At 37.1% G+C, this 13160-nt stretch overlaps 1 protein-coding gene across 2 annotated transcripts; it reads left to right on the plus strand.

The window, feature by feature from the left end:
- Nucleotides 1–453: 453 nt before the first annotated feature.
- LOC306878188 (myeloid leukemia factor 2-like) lies at nucleotides 454–7963 on the plus strand. Of its 2 annotated transcripts, none has more exons than XM_079430374.1 (8): nucleotides 454–1319; nucleotides 1452–1560; nucleotides 3769–3810; nucleotides 3928–3981; nucleotides 5053–5181; nucleotides 6034–6193; nucleotides 6333–6550; nucleotides 6635–7963. In XM_079430374.1, the coding sequence occupies exons 1-7, from the start codon at nucleotides 1276–1278 to the stop codon at nucleotides 6545–6547; spliced, it is 753 nt and encodes a 250-aa protein (XP_079286500.1). In that variant the 5' UTR covers nucleotides 454–1275; the 3' UTR covers nucleotides 6548–6550; nucleotides 6635–7963. The 2 variants fall into 2 exon arrangements, with proteins under 2 accessions (XP_079286500.1, XP_079286501.1); XM_079430375.1 differs by having other exon boundaries at nucleotides 558–1319; nucleotides 6333–6543; nucleotides 6635–7138.
- The last annotated feature ends 5197 nt before the right edge of the window (nucleotides 7964–13160 follow it).

Genomic DNA, 13160 nt, shown 5'->3' on the forward strand with positions numbered 1-13160 from the left:
ATCATTCATCTTAAAATTGATTAAAATAAATACATTGATATTAAAGAAATACACTCTTCGCGTTCAATTTCTAAACACTGCAACAAAGGACAGATAGATAAAATAAGTATTTTAACGTGATAAAAGCCCCCCTGCATATATACACAGTTACATTTATTGGCATTTTATTATTTTATATTTTGCACGCAAAATCATCAGTACGTGTTTTACGTGCACTCACACACACACACACACACACACACACACGCAAAAGTACAAATAATATAAAAAATAAATAAAAACAGCTCGTTATTTTCTCACATTTCCAAAACATTGTACAACATACATGAGTTTAAAGCTTAAGCATCACATTAATAATACTCGTAAAATCTATAAGATAACCCTCAAATGTGAGGACGAGGAGTGTCACTTAAAAATAAAATGACCTCCATACAAATGACCAAAATATAACGGGACCGGAGCCAAAAGCAGTAATTTTGACAGCCGCGCTTAAACTTTTATCTTCCTTCACCGGAATGTGCGCAGAGCTCTTCCCCTCCTCTTCCTCCCCCTCCCATCTCTCTTTTCTGTTGACGTTTGGCTTTTGTGCCTGTTTTACTAAATGCTTGTAATCTTCCCATTAAAAGCATCTCTTCTTCACTGGACTCTGTTTTTAGTGACAGCGCGTGACATGGCATCGGTTCTGATGTAGTGCGTTCCGAAAAAAATCGCGTGAATCTCTCAGAAGCGCAAGATATTCGCCCAAGATCTTCAAGGTTTTGTTTCCTTTGTCATACTGTCTTCCTGTGCTCATCTGCGGAGGTTATTTCCGTCGGTCCGTCTGCTCTGCGTGCTGCTGTTTTTCTCGCCAGCTGGATAAAATTCACCTTGACTTGTTTCTCCGAAGCCCGCCGTGGTTGTAAACAATCATTTCCGCACGCATGTTATTATGTTAGGCTAGCAATCAGAAATAGCTCGCAGGCCGTTATGGATTAGCACCTGTCTGGAATACTCGACGGTATTCGCGTAACGTTATAAATGTTCTGCAGAGCTACTTTAGTATATCAGGGTGTTTTATCCATCTTGCTTGATAAATTGATGGTTTTGTTGTGATTAGGTAATAGAGCGGATTGTATAATTCTCCAGTTGAGACTGTTTCGCAAATCTGGCAAAGGGAACTTCATGATTGGTTGACCAATTACGAGCTCCTGAGCTGCTGTTGTGTTGGATTTTGATCAAAGATACGGAAGTTTATTTGCTGGCGCAAGTTCAACCAATCAAGAGAGAAGAACAACAATGTTTCGCTATTTGAATGATGTGGATGACAACCCATACATGATGTGAGTATATGCACTATCAAAATGACATGTATTTGAGTGTTTAAGGTTAACGCCACAATCCATTAGTGCTTTAAAATACATTTTAAGTACATTTTGTGACTGTAAAATGATGTGCATGTTATGTTGTGGCAGGGATCCGTTCGCAGCACACAGACACCAGATGAGGAGTCTCTTTGGGTCTTTTGGGATGGACCCGTTTCCTCTCACCCCTCAGATTCAGCATCCACGTACACGCATGCAGGTACACATTAGGGCTGTAAAAAGGGCTTGATTTACAGATTTTTTTACCCTTGTGCTGTTCAGTTAAGTTGTTCCTGATCAAAAATGACCTGCCTTTTAAAAACCACAATAGTGTCTGGCTGCAGACATGCACTTGCATTTTCAGACTTGCACTCTCAGACACCTGCACTTCCGCAAGTGACTTACCTTGCAGTCTTTTTTATTTTATTTAGTCATTCTTTTTTAAATTGAATCTCTCAACATTTTACACAAGTAGCCAGGTGGTGAAGACAAGAAAAAAGAAACTAAATTACAGTGTCACTTGCAATCGCCACCTGCACTCTCCACTACCTGCGACGTCACTTGCAATGGAGACAAGACGTTGTGGTGGTTAAATGATTCAAACTAATTTAGTACCATAACGTACAGGGTCCTGCAAGTCATCTGCAGGAGAAAAAGACAAGACCCGCTAATCTGTGGCCACAGAACTGCAGAATATGAAAGCAATGTGCAAAGTCTCTCGTTAAGCGCTTTCCTCCTGTAGAAAACCATAAACACTTAATATTGCTTAATGTGTTAAGATGCTATTAAAATATAAAATTCAATGTACAGTTTATTAATATAATGTATATGTATGTAGTGTTTTCCTCCCATACCGCAAAACGTGGCGTAACAGACTAAGATTATAAAGACCAAACTAAATATGCTCCTCTTCAAATTAAAACATAATTAATATGTACAGATAAGCAGGTGAGCCCAGAATAAACGCAACGTGCAAAGTTTCTCGTTTTCCCATTTAGAATAAACTGTCTACAGCCCTTTTATATCATTGTCTTTGTCCATAAGCTACATTACGTGTTTTATTTATAATGATTTTCTATGGGAGGAAAATGTTTAACATGCAGTTTAATGCATTCTGGGCTTGTCTGCTTGCCTGTATGGAGTTTGTCCTTTTAATATCACTTAATGCATTTCTTAATGCGCGTTCATATGGTCTGTATAGTTTGCATCAACAATAAGACTTATACTGAATTTGGTCTTTATCATTTTAGTCCATTATGCCACATTAAGCGTTTGGCTGTATGGGAGGAAAAGTGATATGTTCATGGACACATACTTGCCTTGAAGTACATTACATTAATAAACTATATATCGAATTTGATATTTTAATAGCACAATCTTAAAGGGATAGTTCACCCAAAAATGAAAATTTGATGTTTATCTGCATACCTCCAGGGCATCCTTGATGTAGGTCACTTTGTTTCTTCTGTAGAACACAAACAAAGATTTTTAACTCAAACCGTTGCAGTCTGTCAGTCATATAATGGCAGTCAATGGGACCCACGGCTTTGAGAGTCAAAAAAATCATACACAGAAAAACCAAATTAAACCCTGCGGCTCGTGACGATACATTGAGGTCTTAAGACACGAAACAATCGGTCTGTGCAAGAAACTGAACATTATTTATTTTTTTTTACCTCTGATCCACTGCAATGTCCAACTATCCTGAGCACGTTCACAACAGCCGGAGCGTGACTCGTCAGCGTGTTCTGACATAGTAGATGCATGCGCGGAAGTCATCTGTCACACGTATATATCACTTATTGTTTAGACCGCTTCCACGCATGCGTCTGCTATGCCAGAGCACTGTCATTTCACAATGTCAAATTTTTTTTTTTTTTTTATTGTCTTGTTTTCTTTCAGTTGGTACAGGTTTTGTATTTTGTAAAAAAAAATATTTGTGAATAGTTTTGGCAGTGTTCATTCAAAAACTGAAGTGCATAAACTGCAACGTCCTGAAAAGAAATTGAAAACCTGTGGTAATAGAGAGAAAACAAGTTGATAAAAAGATTGAATCCAATGTTTAGTAGTAATATTACATAAGAAATTTCATAAGTGAGTATTTGTGATGTACACAGTCAAAAATGACCAGCCCACAAGTATAACAAGGTGGGAAAAAATTATCAATGATCATTTTGAGCCAAATCATTAAGTTTTAGTCCAGTTTGATAACATTAATTAGCTTTTTCTGGAATAAGAAAATCCTGTCTTGGTCAAAATGACTGGAACACAACATGAGGGTTAAATGATTCTGTTAATTATATTTTTACTGTCATTTTGATGCTAAATTCAGCATCTCTGCAGTTTGTCTCAGTTGTACTTGTCAGTGTTTATGAGTGATTTTAGGCTTGTATTGAAGATTAAAGTGTCCATATTTTACCCTTTGTAGCCACAAGCTGGAGCCTTGGCCCCCTTCGGCATGATGGGAATGGTATGACGTCTTGACTCTTTGCAAAGAAGTTCACTTATTTGATTAATGGCAGAAATGGTGCAGCATTGTAAATTTTTACATTAGTGCATTTTGTGATTTCTGTGTTTTTTTTCTTAGGGTGGAGGTTTCATGGACATGTTCAGCATGATGAGTGGAATGATGGAGAACATGGTGAGGTTCAGAGTGGCCTAACAGCCTTATTGAAACTTATTATAGTTATAGGATTATAGTTTAAGAACATTCCTTATGTTAATGGTAAGGGTGCATTATCGTATACAGTTTTTAAAGGGATAGTTCACCCAAAAAGGAAAATTCTGTCATTAATTACTCACCCTTGTGTCGTTCCAAACCTGTAAGAACCTTCGTTCATCTTCGGAACACAAATTTTTGAAGATATTTTTGATGAATTCCGAGAGCTCTCTGTCCCTCCATAGACAGCAAGGATTTTTTACACGATCAAGGTCCAGAAACGTAGTAAGGACATCGTTAAATAATCCATGTGACATCAGTGGTTCAACTGCGCATAAAAAGTATTCTTGTAGCTTTGTAAAATTACAAAGAAAACAAAAATAACGACTTTATTCAACAATTTGTCTCCTCCGCGTCACCCTGGCGCCAATTTGGAGAGTATCACATACGTAAACAATGTATGCTGTTCTGTGTCAGCAGCACCTTACGTGGATACGTTGTTTGCGCTTTGATCTGAACGTAAACAATGTATCCGCTTACATTGTATACGTATGTGTGATACTCTCCAAAATGGTGCTATAGGATGATACGGAGGAGACGAATTGTTAAATGAAGTTGGTATTTTTGTTTTGTTTGCACACAAAGTATTCTCGTAGCTTCGTAAAATTGTGGTTGAACCACTGATGTTACATTGATTATTTTAACGATGTCCTTACTACGTTTCTGAGCCTTGATCGTGTAAGGATAATTGCTGTCTATGGAGGGGCAGAGAGCAAGATGACTTCGTTCCGAAGATGAATGAAGGTCTTACAGGTTTGGAACGACATGAGGGTGAGTAATTAATGACAGAATTTTCATTTTTAGGTGAACTATCCCCTTATGCTGGAATAAGTGCAGACTGTGACTTTCAAGTTGCTACCTTTTAGATTTCACATTAAATTAATCAAAGTCTATATTGATTCTCTTTTTTTTGAGAGAAAACAATTGCACAAATTATTGAGGTTTACTGATCTTAGATCACACTCTCATAACTTCTGTTTCTTTACTCTGTAGGAACGAATGTCTGGTTCTCCAAACTGCCAGACCTTCTCCTCCTCCACAGTCATCTCGTACTCCTCCACAGACACAGGAGCACCTAAAGTCTATCAGCAAACCAGTGAATTTCTCACTGCTCCTGGGGGTGTAAGAGACACATGGACACACAGCAGAGTGTATTATGCAATCGACATGATGGGGAATTGGACAGTGATTGATTCTTGAACCCCAGTCTTGAGTATATGGCACATAAACGGGTATATACCCATACCCATGACATTCTCCGTCATTTGATCATTATTTGCTAAATTACTTTAGTCCTGCTTGCTAGAAAATGTTGAATGAAAACATAATTGTACCAGACAAACAGCACTGACATTCATGAATAAAAGCCAGTTTGCTCTGTGCTGACAGATGCTGACCAAAGGCAACAGACACATCATTGGACATCTGTTGTCATTGGTCGGCTATTTTTTCACTGATTGAACATGTAAAATTCAGTGTTTGTGAGGTCATTGGTCGGCATCAAGGTGTGCTAATTTATAAACGAATCTCATTCAGTAGTAGTTAAAGTAAAAAGAATACTAAAAATGCCAAAAACAAATTTTTATGTTATATGTTTGTTACACTGCAACGAGAATTCTGAATCTCCTGACTCTAATAAATTAATCACAAATGGTTTCTCAATTAATCTGACCCTCTGAACCACAAGTCATTAATTTCATCATGTCCAACTCTCAAGAACTTGTACTGTGTTATGTGGTACTTAAGGCTCGTGAGACCTAAATCTGTGTAATCTGAGTTTTCCATTTTTATTATTGCAATAATCCCAACATTTGGCAACAGATTCTTTTTAAAAAAATGACAGCGATAGCCTGGTTAAACTGGATTGCCGATGCTTTGTAAATATTTGTTTTTTTCCTGAAGTATCGCACGTAGAAGGTCAAAACTGTTGAATCACCCCAATTGATTCTTAAATTGTGTATGTTTTTTGTTTAGATCAGAGAGACTCGTCAAACAATGCGGGACAGTGAGAGTGGGCTGGAGCGAATGGCTATAGGGCATCATATTGGTGATAGAGGTCATGTGATGGAACGCGCAAGGAACCGTCTCACAGGAGACCGTGAAGAGAGACAAGACTACTTCAACCTGGAAGAGAGTGAGCCAAATGCCTCTTTCTCTTATTTTTTTTTATTTTATTTTTTTTCTCTGTAACTGCAGGCAACTGCTTAAATGTCATCTTGGACCTTTGAGAAGAAATGCTCTTATTCAATCTTTCTTAAAAATCACTCTTTCAGGTGAGGCAGCTGCCTTTGATGAAGAGTGGAGGAGAGAGGTGGGCCGGTACCGCCCCCCTAATGCCCGTAGTTTAGACTATGGGCGTGAGCGGAGTGCAGGGGTTGGACAGCAGCTGGCCCTGACAGCGCCTCCGATCTCCTCCTCCTCTCCCTCGCCTCGCCACGAGTCACCACGCCACCATCCTCCTCACTCCCGCCCGCGCTACGACTGGTGAGAGGTACAAATGAAACTTGTCTCTTTGAATCTGTACGTTATACTCAGCCTTTTTTTTTTTTTTTTCATGTTGTGCATCTGTTTGCAGGTGACGTTATCTAGCTGATGCTGTGAGGGATAGAGAAGAAAATTATAACTGAGGGGTCAAATGTTTGATAGATCTGAACTGTCTCAATATGTGTAGTCAGCTCCTTACAGGGACGTGTGCTGGCATAAGGTATCATAACACAGGCTGAATTTTTTAGACTGCATCTCTGCTGTGTGGAATTTGGCCTGGCCTGTGTACTTCATACCACGTTACTACTCCCGAAGCATACACACCAGCATTCATCATAATTCAGACAGCTCTTCAACCTTGTGATATATACATACATACAGACATCTTTGTATTTAAATGAATTCTCATGATTCCAATGTTTCAATATCCAAATATTTAATGATACACTACACATATATTCGAGTGCACACACACACATACACACTCACCATAAAGTCCATATATGTTTGTGTTTACACTAGGTTATCTGTGGATTTAACTGTACAATGCTGACTAATTAAACTTATTAACTAATAAAAAAGACCTTGTTACATCATTGCTTGTGCCGTGTTACATCTATGCCTTGATAGCAATATGCTTAGTGATCCCACTGTTGCTCTTTTTTTTTTTTTCTTTTTTTTTCTTCAAAGTTTCTATTGTGAAAATTATACACACATATTACTGTTTAAAATTTGGAGTCTGTAAGATTTAAAAAGAAAAATAAATGAATTAACTTTTATTCAGCTAAGATGCCAATAGATTAAACGTGACAGTAAAGACACTTACAATATTACAATCTTTCCATTTCAAATAAATGCTATTCTTTTTAACTTTTCCATAAAAACATTAAGCTGCACAACACTGTTTTCCATATTGGTAATAAAAAGAAATGTTGCTTGAGCATTAAACCAGAATGTTGGAATGATTTGTAAAGGATCATGTGATGCTGGACTAATGGCTACTGAAAATTCAGTTTTACCATCACAGAAATAAATTACACTTGAAAATATATTAAAATAGAAAGCATTTAAAATTGTCAAAATATTTAGCAATAGTTTGAAGTATGAATAAACATTGTTTTTGCAGTAATGCACTTCATTGGGGAAATGCATTTTGAAAAGTTTAAAAGCTAATATTTGTATTATTTAATTATTTGTGCATGTTGTGTGGTCTCATATTTACTGGCTTTACATGGTAATAAAAATGCTTGTGGGTTTAATTTGTTAAATGTCTCATGCTAAAATGTATAACTTGTGTGTGTTTTAATGTTTATTATGGCTTGCCCCATATACTTTTGTGAGTACATCATGGGAAACATGATTTTTGTTTATACATGCATATATACACATTTGTCTGGAATAAAATGCATTTTAGCAGAGCGCTCCCAATCAGTTTTTAGCAAGGACACACTTAACCATGGAAAAATCTCTGTAATACATGACCACATAGTTTTCTACTGTTAGTACGTTATCTTCCTGATCTTCTTTTTACCTTTTTTCTTACCTTCCCTCCACTTTTCACAATACTCATTTGTCTCTTATTGTCAGTGCAAGCTTTATCCACTTTTTTCCGTTACTATTTTTCTCATCATTTTTCACATAATTGCTCTGTGTTAGTTTATGATTTATCCTTCTATTGTTGTACAGACAGATGTGTTAATAGAAGTTAACCCTATTTACCTGTTCTTTCCAGCCTAACCATTAATTTGCTCAGTGCACATCATTTGACTTGACTTCCTAGTTTCATTGGCTGCCATGGTTTGTTTTTCTTCTTGATCTGATTTGCTCAGCAATAAGCTCTGGTAATTTTAGCTACATGGTATTTGCACTAGCTTTATGTGTGTGTGTATATATATATATATATATATATAGGGTGCAATTTGTAGGGGGAGGGGAGGGGGGTAATATATATATTACTGTATACAGTTGTGGTCAGAATTATTGGAACCCTTGGTAAATATGATCAAAGAAGACTGTGAAAATTAACCTGCTTTGTTAATCCTTTTGATCTTTTATTTTAAAAAATCACAAAAAGCTAACCTTTTATTGGATAATAAGAATTTAAAATGGGGGGAAATATCATTATGAAATAAATGTTTTTCTCTAATACACATTGGCTACAATTAACGGCACCCTTTATTCAATACTTTTTTAAACCTCCATTAGCCAGTTTAACAGCTCTAAATTTTCTCCTATAATGCCTGATGAGGTTAGAGAACACCTGACAAGAGATCAGAGACCATTCCTTCATCCAGAATCACTCCAGATCCTTTAGATTCACAGCTTCATGACGGTGCTTCTTCTCTTCAGTTCACCTCACTCATTTTCTACAGGGTTCAGGTCAGAGGACTGGAATGGCCAGCAGAAGCTTGGTTTTGTGCTCAGTGACCCATTTTTGTGTTGTTTTTGAGGTTTGTGTTTGGATTATTGTACGGTTGGAAGATCCAAACATGGCCCATTATAAGATTTCTAATAGAATCAGTCACTTATTGATTTTTTATCTGTTGGTATTTGATAGAATCCATGATGCCATGTGTCTGAACAAGATGTACAGGACCTCCAGCAGAAATATAGGCCCACAACAGCACAAATACAGCAGTATATTTCATTGTACACATGGGGTACTTTTTATCCCTGTGTTCACCAAACCCATCTTGAGTGTTTGCTGCTAAAAAGCTCATTTTTTAGTTTCATCTGACCATAGAAGCCAGTCCCATTTGAAGTGCCAGTCCTGTCTGATAACTGAATATGCTGGAGTTTGTTTTTGGATGAGCTAGGAGAATTTTTCTTGAAATCCTCCCAAACAACATGTGGTGATGTAGGGGCTGTTTGACAATTTTTTTTTAAGATTTTCTGACCCCGAGACTCAACTATTTTCTGCAATTCTCCAGCTGTGATCCTTGAAGAGTCTTTAGCCACTCAAACTCTCCTTCTCACCGTGCATTAGGACGATATAGACACACGTCCTCTTCCAGGCAGTTTCATTACATTTTCTGTTGATTGGAAATTCTTAATTATTGCCCTGATGGTGGAAATGGGGATTTTCACTGCTCTAGCTCTTTTCTTAAAGCCACTTCACTAATTTGTGAAGCTCAATTATCTTTTGCTGCACATCAGAAATATATTCTTTGTTTTTTCTCATTGTGATGGATGATTAAGGGAATTTGGGCTTTGTTTTCCCTCCTATTTATATTTCTGTGAAACAGGAAGCCATGGCTGGATAATTTCATGTTCATAATCACCCTAGAGTGCTCAAAATTGTGAATATGAATGGGAGTATACTTCAGAGATATTTTACTCTTAAGAATTTCTAGGGGTGCCAATAATTGTGTCCAACGTGTGTTTGAGAAAAACATTTATTTCATAATGATATTTCCCCCCATTTTAAATTCTTATTATCCAATGAAAGGTTAGCTTTTTGTGAATTTTTTAAATAAAAGATCAAAAGGATTAACAAAGCAGGTTAATTTTCACAGTCTTCTTTGATCATATTTACCAAGGGTTCCAATAATTCTGACCACAACTGTATATACATAGTGACAGCATGACATTAATACCCAATGTTTTGCACAAAACTCACTCTATTGTGACCTAATGCAGATATATATATATATATATATATATATAGGCAGAGAGATCTGCTACTGTATATGTATATTTTCTATATTTATATGGTACAAAGTATGGTAAATATACTTTATTATTATAGTAAATTGATATTTTACTGATATTTATAGTAAAAATACTGTAATTTTTCTGATTTTCTTGTACACTAGCCACATTTAATGTGGTGTGTGGTGTGGTAATGAGCAACACCCTGAAGACAAGGTATAACACTTGACAGATTGGTTCATACTTAGCGCAACACAAAATACATCTGTGATGCACACTGCAAAAATCAAGCAAAATGTATGTCAGTCCTTAAGAATGGGATGAGGTGATATTTTGCTTTCACGACACAGATCTTAAGCGATATGTAGCCTACTGAGGATTTGGTCCAGTGTTTCATAAATACTTAGATCTATTTGAGCAGGTTGTTTCTTTGCCCTTGTCTTTCCCTAATTTTCTACTTTTTTGTTCTCTATTTTTGAACACTCCTTTGTGAAAACTATCTGTGACTTTCCCACAGTAGAAAACTCATGAGTACCTGCTGTTGAAGGTCAGTATGATCAGCTCTGGGACATGAGAGATGGCTATAAAAAGAATATTGAAACACTGCTGTGCAGGACAAGTGAGAATGTTTAAACTGTGTCTGATCTTGAAAGCATAAGGCACACATACTGCATCTCTCCTAATGAGGGAACTTGTATAAAGTTATAATCAAAATCGTTATAGAACTCTTAGTTCCGGACTTACGGTTCTAGCGTTTTTTGTTTTTTTTTGGTTGGCCAAGCAACAGTTCAGCAGGCGCTGTATCACTCTGATTGTCTGTATTTGCGAGTTTCAGACAAAATATCAGTCTGTGCATTACTGGTTGATATTTTGAGGAGTGTCTCGCTGCAGCTCACAAGATCCAGGGGGCGTGATCGGATCCAGATCCAACTCCTCCCACCTTACATATACATATACATATACCTAAACCTACCCATCTCCATGCCCTGATCCCTAAACCCACCCCATCTCCACCCCTAAACCTACCCATCTCCATGCCCTGATCCCTAAACCCACCCCTAAGCCTACCCATCTCCACGCCCTGATCCAGCCCGATCTCACGGCAATCCGTACATATTTTACGAGGTGGCTAATTTGTACGAATTCGTACGAATTACCTACACCTAACCCCGCCCCTAAACCTACCCATCACTGGGGTTTAGACAAATCGTACTAAATCGTACGAGTGAGGTCGTACGAATTCGTACGAATTAGCCACCTCGTAAAAAATACGTATGAATTGCCGTGAGATAGTGTTGCCTGATCCCTAAACCTATCTCCACCCCTTAGATGTGGATCCAACCACGCCCCATGGATCTTGTGGACTGCAGTGAGCCCTACTTGGATATTTTAGTGACTCTTTCGAAAGTTACCTCATTAAGCCAGTAGATGGTGACAAGTTGCTGTCTTTATAAATGAATGAGTGAATTATTCTCTGAACCTATTCCTTCAAATTGATTTTGCTTTGGGTTTGTTCGAAACTATTTTTAGCGGAGGCAAATTAACATTGCAATATTATGTTTCAAACATAAATTAGCTACTCCTTATTATCTTCTTGTTTATTAAATTGCTGCATTAAAGCAGTATCACACACATCTCATTTAAATATTGATGTCACTGCCTTATAATTTTAAAGTGCAAAACAGAAAAAATAAATAATTTAATCACTTTTAAACAGCGTTTCATTTTATAGACCAACTACTAAATTCTAGCCTAGACTAATTATTTAATAGGTTAAACAGAAATAAAAGCATGAATCAATAGGCCCTGTATTAAACCACTACTATTACAACCACAGATATTTAGTTGCTACAGATTTATAACCATGCAATATGCATAATATGAATATAAAGGTATGGTTTACAGGTTGTTTACTGAATGCTGATCGTGTGATGTTGTGTTGTAACTAATTACAAACCGTAAGTGAACGCCGCTCCCTGTTAAACACCTGCAACAGTAAATCAATGCAAAGCAGCTCTACAGCCAGTCTCAGCCTCTCGTGCTTCAAACGGTAGATGGGGCGCTTACAGTCAGACAGCAGACATGATAACGCACGCGCACTTCTGCGAGGTTGGTTACCATAGTTACAACACAATGGGAGCCGGGACAGAGGTCTATTCGAAAGGGAAGAAAAAACTGCAGGAGAGAGAGAGACTGAGGGAGATGGATTGTTTGTGTGTGTGTGTGTGTGTGTGTGTGTGTGTGTGAGAGACCGCTTGACTGGTCACTCTACTGCAGTCTAACAAGAAAGTACAGATTTGGGGAAGCTCTTTTAGTCTAATGCCATCTTTACAATGCAAAGGCAGCAGAGAAGCTAAATCCAAAGTGACTTATTCCATAAAAAGCAGAGTTACAGGATAAAAGCATTAATAAAATATATTTGAAACTATAATTAACATTAAAACATGCTATTATAAATATAAAATACAAATGATTGAATTATGATATACTGCATATGCTCCGTCACAATGACAAAGACATATTTTAGTACTGTTTTATTAGGTTGGCTTGAGCAAGACAACCTACTGATCTGCTATTTAAACTTCGTATTATTATTCTTATGAGACTAAGATTTCTGAACGCATCTCCTCCTAGCTTTCAAGATAGAACCACCAAACTCAGCCCAGCTCTTCGGACTGTTCTGACTCGAGTCGATATATCTCTTCAGACTGATCGGATTTATAGTTTTCATAAAAATTAAGATTAAAAATCATAAAACTCCCATAGATTTACAGTGACGGAATGTTCAGATGAGCCAAGATTATTCAAAATTTTAATCTAAACAAATTGAAGCCTTTAGACTCAATCAAGCTTCTCTTCTATGTACTATTTCTAATCCATTCAAACTCATCTAATATTTCTAATCTGTCTATCCTAGCGACATGCTAATCATGCTAGAAACATACTAACAACATGCTAGTAACTTG

Source organism: Barbus barbus (genome assembly GCF_936440315.1).
Source record: "Barbus barbus genome assembly, chromosome: 12".
NCBI lineage: Eukaryota > Metazoa > Chordata > Actinopteri > Cypriniformes > Cyprinidae > Barbus > Barbus barbus.

What these genes read in the sequence shown, in the direction of transcription:
- LOC306878188 (XM_079430374.1), top strand. Translation starts at nt 1,276, where the DNA reads ATGTTTCGCTATTTGAATGATGTGGATGACAACCCATACATGAT. An exon ending in GTGGAATGATGGAGAACATG is followed by an intron (nt 3,982 to 5,052) that starts GTGAGGTTCAGA and finishes TTTACTCTGTAG; the next exon opens with GAACGAATGTCTGGTTCTCC. An exon ending in CTACTTCAACCTGGAAGAGA is followed by an intron (nt 6,194 to 6,332) that starts GTGAGCCAAATG and finishes TCACTCTTTCAG; the next exon opens with GTGAGGCAGCTGCCTTTGAT.